Here is an 18,765-nt window from a genome sequence, read left to right as displayed (position 1 = left end):
AGCATAGGACTTCCAACATGCCTACAACCGTCTTCGTAGCTCATCCCAAGCTTGTACAAACTATCGCAAAATATTGATTGTCTGGATGAGAGGCAGTAACTAGTGGTAGAACCAAGTCATCGTGGACTTGTCCTCCTAAAAAACCTGGTGTGCTGGAAGTAGTCACATTGTCGGCCCCATAATCCAATGCTAGTGGTGGAACCACTAATGAGCTGGTGCAGGCGAGTATTGCGCTTATTACAACAACAATGACCTTGCTAAGATGTTTTTCAAAGAGTGAGCTTACTCCAAAGAGAGGGGATAGTGGAACCCCAGTATGAGGAGGCGTGCTAACACCAAATGTTGTACCCTTTGTGGTCCGATATCCACCACTCCAATCGGGAGAATGGTATTCCCCTTAAACGAACCATTGTGTCCACAATTATCGAATTAGTCATGCTTACGCCTTACCTCAAATTTCCCAAATACATCAATAATGTTTTTCGGAGTCTAGCAACACTATAAGATATTGAAGGACCAGTTCAGGATCATAAGATTTTTGTAGGACTAGCCTACAAAATAAAAATTAACACTCGGATGTTTAAATTATTAATGGTTTTGGAAAAATCAAACAAGAACTTATGGAAGTCTATTTTCATAGGATTACATTGGTCCAATTGTATGTCATGTTATCTACATCCTACACAAGCAAGAACCAAGCCTAACACATCAATAGGAAAATCACCTACTCAAAGGGGAATCTTTAACCTATGGGGCCAGCCTAGCTATATCCGGAATTACAACGAGCATGGTTATCCGATATTGTGTACCTTCTAGGTGACGTGTCATCCAAGGTCGAATGCAATGCCGACTAGTCAACTAAGTTGGTTCAGCCACCAATGGGTTCTAAATGGATGGCTCGATCTCTTCAACAAATTTCAGTTCGACTGAAGATAACATTTTGCTCCTTGAACTGTGTGTACTTTAATCTGCTAATTTTATCTTAATTGGATTTACACTCTTTGATTAATTGGGTCAAATAATTCCATTGTACCTTAGAAAATTGATGCTGTAAATATCAAATATAAACAATAGAATAATATTTTATATTTGGAAAGGTAAAAACATCCATTTGACTATCAAACTTGTCATTATGTCATATCAGCCTACACGTGGGACGAGTAATGTTTCTCTGATTTCATTATTGAAGAAATTTGTATAAAATCTATCCCACCACTGATGGTACGTATCAACACAAATTCTACAAAACACAATTTCCAATCCTTCACACTGCCACAATAAGATGAAACTTTCAACACTTGAGACGTGAGATGTTGACCCTTATTTTTAAAATACTCTGAATTGGAATCGAATTGTTTGTTTACCCACTAAAAGTCCATCTCCCATGACATAACACCCACTCAAACACATCTACTCTACCATTTAACTTAAGAATTTTTGCTTTGAAATAGTCATCCTCCGCTGCCACCAGCAACTATCTCATTTCTTTTCTTATCATACGAATTAATTAAAAACCTGAGCAACAAAATGTCAATGGAAGGCAACAGAGGCATGATGGATGCACCTATTCTTCATGAATTCAAGAAACAGGCTTCCTTCTTCCTCAAGGAGAAGATCAAAAGTGCCCGGCTGGCCTTGACCGATGTCACTCCAGCACAACTGTCAGTTTCTTTCTACACATATATATGTCCGATTCTTCTGTAATAGTATTAGTTGGATCATTGATTTCTAAACTTGGCTAGCTTTCTGCGTGATTCATGCCTGTGCGATCTGACATGTATGCTTGCGTGTGTACAAGGATATGATTCATGAGTTAAATGAAAAACCCTTTTGTTAGAAAAAAGAATCATGTCGTGAACTGTAAGAAATCCTATGATTCATTGTACACTTGTTATTGGGGTTTTCTTCTTGTTGTCTGAAGACTGGCGGAAGAAGCTACTAATGCAAATCCAGGAGGGGTGGATGCTCAGACGCTGAAGATGATATCCAGAGCAGCATTTGAAGTGGATGATTATTGGAGAATTGTGGAGATCTTGCACAAAAGGTCTAACAACGTTCTTGTTTTTCTCTGGATTTGCTGTTGTTTTTAATTATAGTATTGATCTTTTTCTTTTCTTGGGTGTGTTTATGTGTTTCAGACTGTTAAAATTTGATAAGAGAAACTGGAGGGCATCATACAAGGCCCTGATTGTGCTGGAATACCTGTTGACTCATGGGCCTGAGAGTGTTGCTCAGGACTTTCAAACGCAAAGAGACGTAATTAGAGAAATGGAAAGGTTCCAACACATTGATGAGAAAGGGTATTTATTTGATAATTTTCTTCAATATATTGTCGAGGAAGACATTTGTCTGCATCCAGTAATTTTGTCATCAGCACCCTTTTACGGGTTAAATGCAACGGGCTCCCTATGAAAATAATAATTGCAAAAAACCTTTACGAAAAGAAGAAATTGCAATGCTAACCCTTAACTTAAAAAGGTCAATGCAACATCAAGACGTGAGAGTTTGTGAGCTTCTTTTTTTTCAAAAGTTTAGGGTTGTGTTGCCATTTTTTGTCTAGAAAAGTACCTATTGATAATTTCATAGGAGTAAAATGCAATTAACTCTGTTTTGTATTAAACTCCTGATGTAGGTAAGGATCTTTCTCTATCTCCTCTGCAGTACAAAGTATTACAACTTTCTTGTCTGTGTCTAGATTTAACTGGGGTCTGAATGTGAGGAAGAAATCTGAAAGAATATTGAAGCTGCTTGAGAAAGGCCCTCTTCTCAGAGAAGAAAGAGACAAAGCCCGGAAGATCTCAAGAGGGATTCAAGGGTTCGGTAGCTTCTGCCTTAGGACTTCATCAGGGCAAGAAACTCCTCCAAAGGTATTTGACAGATGCAATTCACAGTTCATTGATAACACAAATCTGGATGATTTCCTTTCAGCCGCGAACGAACATGATAGCACCAAAACAGAGAGACAGAAGCCAATGCCTCCTACGAACCCAAAAATGGAGGGCCTAAGCCCTAAGAGTTTCAATATTCAAGTAAACTCGAACGAAAATTTGGTTCCAGACGAGACAGGCCTTGTGAGGGAAGAAAATGGCGGGAGCTGGAACTGCACGGTGGAGTCAAAAGTACCTCTATTGGATGAGCATAAAGATGAGGCAGGGATAGATATGTCGACAGGAGATCATCATCATTTGTTCGACAATACTGAAGATCTAACACTCATTTCACTGCTTTCAGTTTCAGAGATGAACAGCAAACATGTTGCAAATTAGACGTAAACTGTTACATGGCCGGTGTGGATGTATAATAGCTCATTGCTTCGATGTTCAGAAAACGGCGTCTCTGATCATGCGGGTGGACTTATACTGATGCTTAGTGAGGCTGCATCATGCTTACCATATTGAACACCTGACACACAACGTGAACTTGAGTGTAGCACAGTTTACATGTGGTGAACTTGGATGAAAATTACGAAAGAATTTGGTTGCATGTTTTTTGAGCTTGCAAGTGTGATCAGAAAGTGTAATTGATTTGAGGGTAGCTGCAATTCTTGATCTTGGCAGTTATTGTGAAAATGGAATTGGTTGTTGGAGCAAATCCTGTCCATGATTCAACAATCCAAATGTACAAGGCAGCTTTATGTTGTTCATATTAATTCTTGGAATCTCCGATGCATTCTAACGAGTCTTTAATTTGAATAAGAAGATGGGCTTACCAATGTAATAGACTATAGAAGACTGCAAGAAAGGGAGGCCTACCCACCTGCTTGAGCCCAACAGTGTCCATAAGGCCTTGCGAGTTCACCTGAAGGTCCAGTTGGAGACCCTCTGCCTAAACGCCCGTTAGCCCAATTCAAGTTCTTTGCCTAAACTAAAAGTCCAACTATATGGAGGCTCATTTAAAAAGACCAGGTCATGCCCAAGGCTTATCCACTCCAGCAACTCAACTATTTCAGAGGAAATCAAGAAAGAATGGTTCCTCATGCAAACACTCCAACAACCACCCAGCGATTCTAAAGAAAATCAAGCAAGACAAGAGTGGTTCCTAGAAATCAACAATCACCTCCCACACCGTCTGGACAAATCTAATTCCTGGAACTTCAGCTATATCAATCGGATCAACCACCAACACAAAATTGGGGAATTTGGATATATGATCGTATCCAAACCTCCTCTATGAATACCCGATGTATAAGCAGATTTAATAAGCATACATAATACTCCTCACTTTCTATACTTGCTACATTTCAACTCATTATTTTCCACACACTTCACAAGCATTACTTCTTACATAATTGTTGGGCTTTTAATTCCAACTCTTATATTGATTTGAGCATTTAAATGCTAACCCTTTGCAAGTTCACTCCCACTTATTTTTATGTGCAAGACTTGGTCCTACTACAAATTATTGGTGCTGAAAGTTACCCACTTACACGTATAAATATATTACTACGACAATATTGAAAAGTAAAATTGAAAGTTTATATAATTTTTTTTTTATTAAATTACCATTTTCTGTTCAATATCTAACGAAAGGGGGTCAGTTATAACAAAATTAAATGTAATTAACCAAAATCTTCAATATACTAAATATATCTTAAAAAATATTTGAGGTGTGTCCAAACCCGACTGAATTCTCATAATAAAAATCCGTTCCTACACCTTGACACGATAATTTGACATAGCTCTATCCATCTCGTTTATCATCCCTATAGCAACAACTTTTATTTTTGGTAATCTAATAAGCAGTAAATAAGTAAGTGGGACATGAGTATTAGAATGATGAAGAGGAGAGAGTAGTGACAAGAATCCAGTTGGAAGCTGCATAAAGCAAGTAAGGTAATGGTTTTGGACAGTTGGGAGTTTTTGGATGAAATATTGACGATGATGACATGTTGAAATGAAAGGAATCTTGTTTTATAGTTCCCTCTTCAACATTGCTGACATCCACACGCCAAATCTTGTAAGAACATTGAGGGTTACCATCACCAAGACTTAGTAGTATCAATGAAGATTCATCAGATGATTCTTTCTTTATCAATTGCATAATATATCATTATCATATGCATTACCATCCTCAGTACGCAATTGAGATTGATTCCTGAATCCTAAGTGAGCCCCCAACCACAAAACTTTCGTATCAACTTGAAGTATTTTCGCTTACAATCAAATTCGATTTAATAGGTGTTTGATGTGAGGGGCTGTCAAAAAGATAAAATTGACTTTCACAGGACCTCAAAGTGTTCAAATAGAATAATTATCCATTCACCCTATTCAATCAAATTTGGTAATCCAGAACCACAATCGTTCAACACTTGGAAGGTTAAGATCACGACACATGGACCTGTACAAGTACGGACATTTGACTCTATAAATACCCAATAATTTGTTTGAGCTGAAGTATATAAGTTTTTACAGAGAATATCTACACTAGGTACTTTCCGCTTGATCTTGAAACCCACTCACTTAATTATAAGAGGATTTTAATTAGGAAACTTCCATCAAACCTAACAATCTGTTCATTTCCTCAAGTCCCAAACACCTTCGGATCAAACGACTCTATAAATAACTACGATACTCCCCCAGCCCTATTTTGGCCAAACAAAAGAATTTTGGCTAGGGTTAAAAAAAAAAAGCATATAGTTAAAGTATTTCCACTATATTGCCCTTGAAATTAGTAGTCCAAAATTAATAGTAATTTTTAAATCGAAATGTAAAGTGGTGCGTACAATTCTTGACCATGGAATATCTGCTCATTAACCTATTGAATAATTAGTCACATTGTTCTCCATAATCATAGCCACCTTACATCATGTTCACATTGTTTCTACTTTACTATATAAATTTCCAAGTTCCGCCTCTTGAGGTTTGTCTCAAGTTCAACTATTTATATATATTTCCACAGGGAGTTTTTATATCCATTTTAATTCGGCATGAGTTTTTAAATAAGAAATAAATATTTTAACTAGTACGTATATATATATATATATATATATATGTTTATGTTTTTCTTTTATTTATTTATAATTTCCTCCTATAGTGGGTATATAATAGCACAGTAAAGAATCTTGATTAAAAACTCTCTAAATAATAATTAAAAAAATAACAATATGATCCCTAAACTTTAAAAAAAGCTCACACTACATCCACTCCGGTATCAAAAAATCGCGTTCTAGGAAGATTTTGTAGTTTTCTGTTCCTGCACACTTAGAGTTGCAATATTTTAGTAGTTTTGATAAATTATTTATTTTATTTTTTTCTTTTATTTAATTAAATCAATACAATTAAAAAAATTGAATTATACACATACATCAAATATGCTCAGATCGCTAATTTATATATATTCTCGAAGCCCCACTTGATTTCGACAGCAACCATGACATTTACAAGTAATTAAGAAGAAGAAACAAAGAAATCATTTCTATGACTCGAATTTATCGATGTTCTTTAAGGTTTTTTATACTATTATGGCCCTCAATTTAATTTGGACATCTTACCAGTTATGCAGGTCGGAAGTAGTCCCACTTATCAGTCTCGCGTCAGTAAAATATCTTAAATATCAAGAGATATTTTTAGCAATAATTCAAGTTTACACTACATGGTACAATCAATACGATGCTCTGATTGTCGAGTATTTGATATTTTACTTAAATGTCATAAATTTGAATCTCATTAAAAATGTAGAGTTTGTTATTTTATATGAGCGTATTATAAAACGGCGACAATTTATCCATAATACTTGATTTCGTGAAGATTGAGCATAGCTTTATTAGCATATTTTGGTGAGACTAATGGTGATCAAATTGAACAATGATTCAACGAGCTTCGATTGAAAAGAACTTTTCGTAATAGTTAGATTCTTTTAGTTCTGCTAGCCACATTGAATTTATTCCCATCTAGTCGATAATTTTGCGAAATAAAAGTATACACCACAATTTTAAAATTGTACGTAGTAATCAATTCTAATGAACGTGGTAGTAATTCTTACCAAAAAAAAAAAAAAGTAAAAAAAGAATTGCCCTCGAACACACATGATGTGTCGAATTTTTTTATTTTTGAAGTGAATGAGTAATCTGTCATATTAAGGATATTTTTGTGTAATAAGATGTCTGTATTTTCCAGTGAATTTTATTATTGAAAATTGACTGTTATATCCACATAAACATTTATTATGACCATTATATCCATCAATAATAACATGATTTATTTTTTTTTTATGAATAATAACATGATTAATTTTTTGGATGCACCAAGCTTTCTAAACACAGGGAAGGTACACTACTTTGTCAGGTTTCTGAAGGAATTATTAAGGATTTGACATCTTTGAAATGAAAGGAATCTTGCCTTTCAATCCCTTCTCTATAATGTTTTTGTACAATGATTAGAATTCAATTTCTATAAATAAGTTTAAGTTTTCATCGAATATATGAATATTTTATTATAATTAATTATTATATTAATATATTACTTAATTTATTAAAATTTTAATATAATTATGTAATTATTGTACTAATAATAAAAAAAAAGAGTCCCCTCTCTATCCCATCCTCACCGGTGATACTGACAGCCCAAATTTGAATAAGAATGTCATTTTTTCTAGCGGGGTGCAACCATTAATTAATTAATTAGGCATTATTAATTAATGGTAATTTGGAGGGATAAACATTTACTCCACGCAATTCAGATTATTGATTCCGGAATCTTAATCATGATCAGCTCCCAACCACCTAATTCAAATTAAAATTTCACCCCAAGATTCAATTGCGTGACCATCGTGTTGTCTTTTCAATCTAGATAACAACAAGCAATACTTAGAGTATGCATAATGTGTGTTGCAACCAAAGATAATATCAAGAGTCTGATAATTTAGTGACAATTATTTATCGATATATTTATATTTTCATAATAAATGTATCCTTGATTATTTATAATTATAATTTTATGCTCAATCGTGTTGTCGCTTATTATTTATAATAACAATTTTATGCAAATGTTAGAGACTATTAGAACTATGAAAATAATTTTAGTCACGTAATAAGTTTTCTTGTCACTTAATTACTATGTTCATTAGTGGTAATTTTAATATCATCATTTTATTTTTATTTTTTTTTTGTAATTAGTGTTCTCAGCTTTGTTAGTTGGTGGTTGGAGAACAGGAGAAGTAAAGCACAAGATTTTGAGTATTTTCACCTACTGTGCATTTCCGGCTCCCTCTCTTATTTCTTAATAAAATAAATAACGTAATTTTTATACACTTAATATATATATATATATATATATATATTAAGTAAAATAAAAAAATTAATAGCAGTTGAAAATTAAAATCAATCATGTTATTTGTGGAGATAAGAAGTATCAATATTGGAATGTCACCTTAGTATTGTTAGAAAAAATTAAAATAGAATATCAAGTAGAAAATGGATAATTGTATAAACTTTGTTTTTAATTAGTCTCTCTTTTTCCCACCAAGAATTCTTTTTTTTTTTTTTTTCACAAGTTGTAATAATAAAAAACATTGTACGATTGTTGCACTGAGTGGACTAAGAATAGCAAACCAGACCAAAACATATATATGTGGAAAAAGTTTTAACTTTTATAGCCAACTTGTTTATTCTTTTGTCTTTAATGTTTAAATCAGTTATTAATTACAAGAAATCTAAACCTTTGACGCACACAAATCTTGACCATCCAGTTTATATTTGCTCATTTTTTGGTAGTTAGATAATACAGATGGCAAATGGAACGGGTAGAGATGAGCTGATCCCACGAATTTGTATCCAAGGATCGAAATGGGTTTCCAATTAGTTATATAATGAGATTTGTCTCTAGGTCTCGAGTCAGGTCAAGTTAGAGATGAGCAGAATGAGTTTTAAATTTTAGGAAGATCTTGTGTATGGTAAAATCCACCCCAAATCTACCTAGCTAGTTGCCATTTCTTGGCATTAGGGCACATATACAATGGCAACTGAAATATAATGACAATAATTATTAATTGTCACTAAATCGTTATAACACATGCATTATTAATTAGTACATCATTAATTTTACTAGTAATAATTTTTATAAAATAATTAGTGCTATTAAAATTATAAACCTTATTACTGTAATAAAATAAAAATACTTACATATTGTTAGTAACAATATTAAATTACTCTTAATATATTTGTGGTTAATATTTTGTTTTTTAGCAGTGATATTAGCTAATGTGCATTTACAATAGTCTAACAATCTAAATTATATCAAAATACATAAATAATTAAGGATAGGTCGTAGGTGGGGAAATGATGTAGACACGCACCAGGTGGAGAGTCTGCGAGCAAATAATTCATCACCCAAAAATAATAGAAAATAGAGAGAAACATGAGCATTCAGACAGATGAGTATTTCCGGGTCCCATGACAAGTAACCTTTATATCTCAATGTGTCCAACTCTCGGAATATGTATAACCAGCAGAGTACAGAAATAATTCAACCAAATGAGCGACAATCATCACGTGAACGCATCACTCAACTGTTTTCATACAAAATAATTGTCTGCAATTTTCCCCACCAGTTTTTTTACAAGGACCGATACAAGAACATGGGACAAACGAATAACCATTACTTGGGCTAAAATTCTTGCCTGAACACTACATTTGAGTCTCTACGAAGGTTTCCTTCATGTAAAACTCAGACAGCAGCAGCAGGCAATGAATCATTTTGAATATCTAGATCGAAAAGAATTGCATTCCTATATACTTCAAATTTGGAAGTAAAAGCACAAAACGACTACAGTCACAATCGAAGAATGAAATACTTTGCAACCCAAATCCTGCAAATTACTGCATTTGCTTATTTCTTCAGTCTACCAAGAAGATGCATAGATAGTTGTATATATGACCTTAGATGGATGCTTGTTTGCCCAGAGTCGGAATTCTTGATACGGGATGTTCTTTCTATGTATCTAGGCTTAATGGCTTATCGAGTAACTCAGACTCAGCAGCAATCCTGCCAGAGCCACGGCTCATTTTCCCAAAAGAGCCCACTGCTGATAAACCCTTGAAACTGCTGCTTCCCTCGCTTAAGTTACGGGATCTCCAAGACTTTCGTGGCTTTGAGGAGTTGATATCTCGATCAATGTCGTTTTCGGTTCTAACCTTTGCTACAACCAATTTGACGATGTTACTCCTGCAGAAAGGGCAGAGTGGCACCGAGGGGCAAGACGTTGTTGGGTTGGGCTTGTTATGGCAGCACAAAGCTAAAGTGCATTGCGCGCACATCCGATGGCCGCATTCATGAACCTCAATTGTGCATATTTGATCGAAACATATGCAGCAAAGATCCGTATCACTTGCCTACAGAAAGATAGTCCAATCCCAGTGAGGCCTATTGTCCGTTGGGACCAATTATTAGTAGCCTAAGATTGATATTTTTATCGAATTATACAGTCCCATTATAGCTTGTCCTTTTAAAAATGAAGCAAAAAGAACATTATCAACAAAGAACAGGCTTCACAATCATATTGGAAGTAGAAGTGGGAAGAATTCACTCTCCATAGAGGTAGGAGAAATTGTTCGTTTGGAACGGTAGGGCTAATAAATTTAGAGGAACTTACCAGCAAAAGACGGACAAGATTACTTCACGTATAAAAGATTATAAAACATTACGCAAAAGTAAGATGGTAAATTACCTCAGATACATCATCATCCATTCCAGAATCAGATGCTGAAGGAGATGGCGGCGAGTAAACTGTCCCTTTCAATATGACCTTCTCCCTTTCCCGATTAGCCTCCATTAGGGCCTTTTCTAAAAGAGACTTTGCGTCCTGATTAAGTTCACTTATGAACTTCAAAGGTGATGGCCAGACGAGAGGCTCCGCAGACGACGGATTCAGCAAAGCTGCACATGCTCCGTGGTGGTGTCTTAAAGCTACTGTATATGGTATTCTCCTGAATTGTGTCAGAAACATTAAACTTTTATGCATAGATTAACTAAAACAAGCATTACCAAATAGCAGGCCTACATGAGTGAGAAAGAAATGGAGTCTTCATACTTTACAATTTTAAACAAGGACACAAATCAAATATTCCGATAAATTAGTATAAAATATTTGTGTTCGACTTTTTCTAGCAACAAGCATGTACATAAAAAGAATAGCACCTATGCTCTTTAAACCATTGGCCCTGATTCAACCACTACAGCAAGCAAAGATTCAGAACAGTGAGATAAAACATCAATCTAGTTAAGACAGATCCATTTAGTATTAGAAGAACTAAGATATTCAAGAAAATACCCTGATGCATCTCTCTGAAGTCGATCAGCACCCCAAGCCAACAATTCTCTGATGCAATCAAGTGAACCACTTCTTGCAGCCAAATGAAGGGGAGTACTGCCGGGAAAGCTGCAGAATAGAACTTATCAATCGGTAAATGTCTCAGCAAACACGGGGAGCAAGAATAAGCACTTGTGACAGAAAGATTACCCATATCCACCAGTTGAAGCGCAAACCAGGGCTCCATTGTCCAGTAATATATGAACACATTGAGGGCGTCTTTGACGAGCCGCCAAATGCAAAGGTGTTGCTCCTTTGCTATCTCTGATGTTCACAAAACGGGAGTATCCCCTACGAATTTAGCCACAAAACAATGGATAAGAAGCGGGCTTTTATAGTAATACATAAATAGGAAACTGGGGCATCTTCTCCTACGTCACAAAGTCATTTTCTTGAAGAAGAGCCTACCAAGAAGCTGAAACCTGGGAGGTCCTGGCGGCAGAGAGAATGGCTTGAAGGCAATCAGAGTGGCCATAGTACGCCGCATAGTGCAAACATGTTCTTCCATTAAGTGAATCAAACATCAAAATCTGACCCCAAAACTCAAAGTTAGCAAGGGCAAAGATGCCTATAAATTTAACATCTAAACAAGGAGACCTTTGTTTTGCATACATACATTTGCACCAGATTCAATTAGCTTCTTCACACAGGAGATCTTGCCATGCATTGCAGCCAACATCAATGGAGTCTATACATATCACAATTAGCCAAAGATCAAACTATGAATCTACAGCCAAGAACTAATTTATGATCAAAATCTTGCGAGAACTGAATCAAAAATTCAATTTTTTTCGCACATAGAGACAAAAGGCAAAAGATTAAAACTTACCTGTTTATGTCGATTCAGCATATCCGGCTTCACAGATCGGTTCAGAAGCAATGAAAGAATCTGAAACCCACAAAGCAGAACCGATGAAGCTAAACAGCCCGAAAAAGAAATCCACAGAAAACGTTGATAAGCCCAAAGAAACCAAGAAAAACAGAAATCCCACCTCGATCTGGCCATTGGCAGCAGCAATATGCAAGAGCGAGTTGCGATCATAAACTGTGGAATATCGAACAAGAGCTGAATCCCTTTCCAAAACTGCCTCAACAGTTTCCAAATCCCCCAACTTCACTGCGCTGAAAAGACCCTGTTCTTCACTAGTACTGCAGCTCAGCCCCTGACCCATTGTTCTCTCTTCCCAAGAAAGTATGATATATATATAGATATATACACACACACAAAGCTTTGTATGTATAGGCGGCGGTGGTGCGCCTCCTCCTGGTTCATGCACCACCGCGGAAGAGGAGGTGGTGGGTGATGGGCTGCAGGGAAAAAGCGCTTCACATACTTATTCGTAAATGTATAGGTATATATTTATGGAGGGGTGTTGGGGAGTGTAGGAGTTGGGAGGTGCCCGGGAAGGGGAAAGAGAGGGAAGTGGGAGGGTGACCGTGTCAGAAAGAGCGTGTGAGAACGGGCAGCAGTCAGATATTTTGCGGGCAGTTGGATTCCCTATATGATATTATTTAAAGTACTGCAACTAAACTATTACATCTCTTGCTGTTGATTGTTCAAAATCAGATGTAAAGGTCAATGTTTTATGGTGAGTGATTGGTCTTTCTACCCTTTCTCCCAATTCCAACTTTTCACACCCTATTTTGGAAATTTTGAAGTAGGTCTGGTCTTCCCCCATTCCAATATATTAATATTAGGGTCAATCACATGAAAAATTATTCTAAAATTTAAAATTATATTTTTTTTAAAAAAAAATTGAAGTTATACTTACAACCCCTTTAAAGAATCATAGTTTACACCTAACCCTCTTTTATTAGGATTTGAACGAAAAATAATGACATAAACAAAAAAATTTTGCATAAATTTTAAATTTTACTCCTCATTTAATATTTTTATGTAATAATTTTGTTCTTATGAAGGAAAAAATATAATGATGTTAACCTCACTTATATATACATATACTACAGTTATCCCTTTATAAGTATAAAAAGATATGTAGGGATGTCAAATGATGGACAAAATTAAATATTTATGTATTTCTTTTTGCTTATATCAGCATTTTTCGTCCAACCCCTAACAGAAGGAGGTCAGTTGTAAATCAAGAATTTTTGAAAAAGACGTGAATGTAATTTCAAAATATCTTTAGAAAAAAGTATAATCTAATATTTTTAGAGAAGGTTTCAATGTAATTAACTCTTAATATTAAATGCTTCCCATATTTAATAATTTAAATTTTTAAAAAAGTGATGATTTAATATGGTATAAGAGCCCCATCAAATTTGAGGTTTTGGACCATATATAAAAAATAATATTTCACATCACTAGAATAAATTTTATTAGGCTATAATTTTATTACTTATGCACTAAAATTATGATAAATAATTATTATTAATTATAATTAATAAAAATTGATGCAAAAGTTTTAGGTTATCTAACATGAGAATTATTTTTAACATAGTTGTGAATCATAGCAAATATTCTTGCCATGACTTTTAGCATAAAAAATATTTTAGTCAGACTCACAAAACCCACAACCAACAATCATTGTGTGGATGTGATCAATAATTATTTACTACGATTATTTATTTTCAACCATGATAGTTAATTATAATTAAATATTAAATTTATTATAGTGTGTGAAAGTACATATTAAGATATTACTATTGAATTATTTAATAACTTTTATTGTGACAATTAACATGAATGTATATGTGGCACTTACTTGAATTCTTTCAATATTTATATATCTTGTATACATATAATTAATTAATGGACGTCATCTGTGTTGAAAACAAAAACTAATATTATGAGATTTTAATAAAATCAAAAAACTAATATAATATATATATATATAAATAAATATAATCAAATTACTTGATAGGTATGTATTGGATAAAAATTTACTGTAAAGTGGTTATTTATTGACTTATCTTATAAACAAATTTTGAACTCTTTTGGATTAATATGAAAATAATTTTATTTAATATATATATATATATATATGTGTGTGTGTGTAATTTCTTATGTGACAAAATAGAATTTAATGAGACCATCCAAGTAAAATAGGTATAATAGGTAATTAAATAAAAAATAATTACAGTGGAATTAAAATGCTCAAAAAATATGCTTTTTAGTATAATTTAATCCAAAATGTGATTATACAAAAGGGACTTAACATTATAAAAAAATATTTATAGAGTCGTAACGCATATTTGACATATTCAATTACAGGACCGGATAGATGCTCAAATAATCCGTAACGGATTATGTTTTAGCAAGTTTGATCGAGTAGATTGGGGTAGCTCAATTCTAATTAAGTATTTGCGACAATCAAAACCCAAAATACCTAATATGTGATCATACATCAGAAAGTAGTTATTTGATCTTGATTTGGGATTAATTAGGGCATAAGTATAAGCAAATTGTGTGCTAAAACACAAGCAAAGAATACTTTAATACATATAATTAGAATATTAATAAGAGTAGTTATGCACGCTAAGTATGTTTATTGGGTGAACGTAGTTTGAAAAAGATGGTGATCTCATGGTAGATGTGTTGTGAATCTGTTTCTTGAATCCCAGGAACCAACATTAATGTATGGACCACAACCTAAAATCAAAGGCCCACTTCCACATAAATAAACCACTTGTTGGGCCCAAAAGAGGTGGATTGTAAGTTAGGTTTGGGTGCTTTTCTATTTTTATTTTGCAATAATTACACCTTTTTTTTTAATTGAAATTTAATATAATTATAAGTAAATTATTTATAATTTTAAAAATTATATTAAGTAGCTTTAATATTTATTTTTCTCTAACAAATGAATGCCTCAATTAATCAAAATTTATTGATATTAGCAAAAAGAAAATTGAATAGAAGCCCATATTTACCCCGATTGACTTATTACCAACTTATTGTAGGTCGAATAAATTTTTTTCTGATTCAAATACTCTTATAAGGACGAAGATAGACTTCACCACGTGCATTAGCATGTGAAAATGTATAAGGATAGTTTTGTTGGAGAAACATTTGTTAATGAGTCGGTAATAAGTTAATTGGGAATAATATAGATTTTAATTTATTTTTTTGCTAATATCAGCAAATTCGATGAATTTTTTTACTAATATCAGCAAATTCGATAAATTTTTTTACTAATAAATGGATCTATTTGTTAGAGAAAATAAATGTCCGAGTAACTAGATGTAGTTTTTTCAAACCGCAAGGATCTATGAATAATTACAAAATCTCATGGGAGGCCGGTATAATTATCCCTTTTAATTTTAAGCATATTTGGTTATGAATTTACTTTGAAACTATTTTTTTCTGGAGTAGATCGATTATAATTATATTATAACTTTCAATCATTAATAAATGTATTAATTAAAATATTAATTATTAATATTAAATATTTATAATTAACTTACCATTATTATGTAAGTAGAGTTAAGAATACCTCTGGTATATACATTAGGTGGATTTGAACACGAATCTTATACTAAACAATGTTTCATTGGTTTGAAAATATTTTTTCAAATAATATTAAAAAATAAAATATTTTAGTTTGATTTTATTAAAATGTTAGAGAGCTTTTTTTTTAAGAATAATAAATAAAATGGAGTATGAATTGTTTATACAAATTTCCAGTTTGCAAAAAGAATTATAAAACTAGAAATAGGGACAAATTAATTTTTGAATTTAAATTGGTAAAAGGATTATCTTCAAAAGTGAAAATTGTCCGCCGGGTTCTTCCTTCAAAATTTTCGATTCAAGGGCTGGAAGCTTGTTTGTAGATGTGGATGCGAAATCTCCTCTGAACTTGTGGGGCAAATTGTAGATTACCTTGAATATTTGGGGAATTATTTGATGTTATGATTATTAACTTCTTACCTGACTTGACTTTTTGTGCGACTTGATTGATTGTCTGACTTGACTTGTCGTTTGACATTATTTGTTACTTGAATTATTTTAAAAAATTGTCTCTAGAAAATAATTGTAAGGATTAAGTCAAAAAATTCAATTCGAATTTAAAACATAAAACTAATTTCTGAAATAAACTCAAACATATGTTGCCTATATCTTCTAGTCCTTTTGTTTTTTATTGTGTGCAAAAGATGCTCGAAACAAGTTAAAAATGAGTTAATCATACTTCGACTATATAAAAAAATGTGAAATTATACTTCTCCCACATAAATTTTATATTTACATTTATATTCCTTCCATAAAATTTTTTATTTATATTTAACCCCCTTCAATTAGGAATTGGACGAAAATACTAACATTAGCAAAAATAATTTACATAAATTTTCAATTTTACTTCTCGGTTAACATTTTCATTTATATTCTTGTACTTACAAAGAGATAATTGTAATACATATATATATATGAAGTGAGGTTAATATCATTATTTTTTTCTTTTTACATATACAAAATTATTAGATGAAAATGCTAAATGAGGGGTAAAATTTAAAAATTATGTACGTTTTTACTAAACGTCAGCATTTTCTTTTATGCAAATCCTAATATAAGGGGGTCATACATAAACAAGAAATTTTTAGAGGGGGTCTAAGTGTAATTTTAGAATTTATTTGAGAAAAAAGTATAATTTCATATTTTTAAAGGGGTCTAAGTAAAACTAACCCCCCAAAAAATAATATTTTTAACTTTATTAACTTTTTACTTAAACAAAAGAGTATTTTTAGTTTGCAACTTACACTTGTAAACTAATTTAAATTAAAAATTATAAACTTTTCCCGATTAGCTTTTGTATCTTATTGGTAAGATTTACATATTAATCTTTATTCCTAAGTACCTCAATTTCAACTTCAAATTCATTTTATTTTCTTTTTTTTTTTCAAATACTCCGAACCTTTCACTATAACTAAACTTATAATTTCCTTTTACTACAATGGTAAAATTTATTACAAACACCCCCTGAAACTATATTTGTAAGGGAAAAAGTGGCAAAATTAAGATTGAAATTTGAAATCATGGGAAAAAAATGAAAGTATTTGATATTCAATTTGAGATTAATGGGTAAAAACTCGTTTAAGCTCGATTTTTAATTAAATAAATTAGACTTGAACTTAATTTTTTTTTTTATAAAATATTCAAGTTCAATCGGAGTTTGATTGAATTACTCAAAAAATAATAAAAGATATTTAAAAATATTAAATTACTCGAGCACGACTTGCACATGATTTAACAAAAACTCATTTGAATTTAATTTAATTATTAATATTTATATTTAGTATTAATTGAAATAATAATGCATTTGATTTGATTGGACTTATTTACCTCTCTAATTAGGAGCATTGTACAAATAGATTCTGAATAACAGATCTACTACGACTTTTCCAAATCAAATCAAATAATTGAAGCAAATGAGATGAATTAAATTCAATGTACGATAATATAATATCCACCGCTCCACTTATATGATACGGAGTTCAATAATCTTCAACGCGGCTTTGGCTTGCTTAGTGTCCATGCCACAAAACATTAATTCTTTTTTTTTTTTGCATTATTTATGGAATTTTCGGAAAGAATCGCGTAGTCGTTTTATTCTATTTTGAAAAAATAATGGTCACGTGATTTTCATATTGTTTTTACGTCAATTTTTTAAAAAAAACGAATTCGCATAGATGCTGAAATTGAAACTTTTCGTAAATTATGAGATTATTTTGAAGTATTATCTAAATAATGAAATTGAAAATGTATTAAAAAGGTTGAAGCCCTAAATAATTCATTTAGTAAAAACTTTGAATCTGATCATTGTGTGATTGTTTGTGTAGTTTTATATATAGTAGTTTCTTTCCCTATACATATATATATATATATATATATTAAATAACTTCCATGAATTTTATAAAATGAAGCAATTTACCATTTACGTGATTTCGCACAATTCACTCGCCTTTTAAATTATATAATAATTTTTATAACCTTATTTAAGAACTGTTAGACTTGATTGAATTTAGGGTCCAAACTTAATTAACAAGATCAAAAGATTAGATCTTGTCTAATTTAAATCGAGGGTCTATATTTAAAATATATAGTGAAATATATTTTTGTTAAAACAAAAATTAAATTATTTTTTGTTATCTGAATTATATTCGTTTTTACATTTTGGTATCTTAACAAATGAAAAATTCAAGCCGTCTATATGAATTTATACCATATAAACTATGAATTATTAAATTAATACATGATGGAAATATCATATAATCATCTAACAAATAATATGGTACAAATTCAACGTCAGCAAGTCCCTAATAAACCTAAGTCTTAGGTAAGCTGTGTAGGAGTATCAAAGCAATGATTCCATCATCAAGTCAAGTTTCAGTTTTTATTTATGAGTGATGAATGTAGAGTGTGAAGTTTTCCGGTTTCATGCTTATTGAAATATCTCTTTATACTTCTTTATGTATTCTTCTTTACATATCACCTAAAGATTTATAAATTGG

At 32.3% G+C, this 18,765-nt stretch overlaps 2 protein-coding genes across 2 annotated transcripts; one reads left to right on the top strand and one right to left on the bottom strand.

Annotated features, from left to right (window-relative positions):
- Positions 1-1,369: 1,369 nt before the first annotated feature.
- Positions 1,370-3,643, top strand: LOC105170656 (uncharacterized). The gene is made up of 4 exons (XM_011091511.3): positions 1,370-1,661; positions 1,922-2,044; positions 2,139-2,300; positions 2,696-3,643. Exons 1-4 carry the CDS (start codon positions 1,528-1,530, stop codon positions 3,264-3,266), a joined length of 990 nt encoding a protein of 329 aa, XP_011089813.1. The 5' UTR covers positions 1,370-1,527; the 3' UTR covers positions 3,267-3,643.
- Positions 3,644-9,460: 5,817 nt separating this feature from the next.
- LOC105170654 (putative E3 ubiquitin-protein ligase XBAT31) lies at positions 9,461-12,750 on the bottom strand. Its single transcript, XM_011091510.3, has 8 exons — positions 12,297-12,750; positions 12,134-12,193; positions 11,921-11,992; positions 11,713-11,834; positions 11,455-11,595; positions 11,266-11,373; positions 10,663-10,921; positions 9,461-10,327 (listed from the first exon to the last, which is right to left on the bottom strand). The coding sequence occupies exons 1-8, from the start codon at positions 12,474-12,476 to the stop codon at positions 9,929-9,931; spliced, it is 1,341 nt and encodes a 446-aa protein (XP_011089812.1). The 5' UTR covers positions 12,477-12,750; the 3' UTR covers positions 9,461-9,928.
- Between the last annotated feature and the right edge of the window lie 6,015 nt (positions 12,751-18,765).

The sequence above is a fragment of the Sesamum indicum genome, linkage group LG9, assembly GCF_026168435.1.
Source record: "Sesamum indicum cultivar Baizhima isolate 11 linkage group LG9, ASM2616843v1, whole genome shotgun sequence".
NCBI classification, from domain to species: domain Eukaryota; kingdom Viridiplantae; phylum Streptophyta; class Magnoliopsida; order Lamiales; family Pedaliaceae; genus Sesamum; species Sesamum indicum.
Note: the sequence above shows the minus strand (reverse complement) of the source record. Positions and strands in the feature narration are given on the sequence as shown.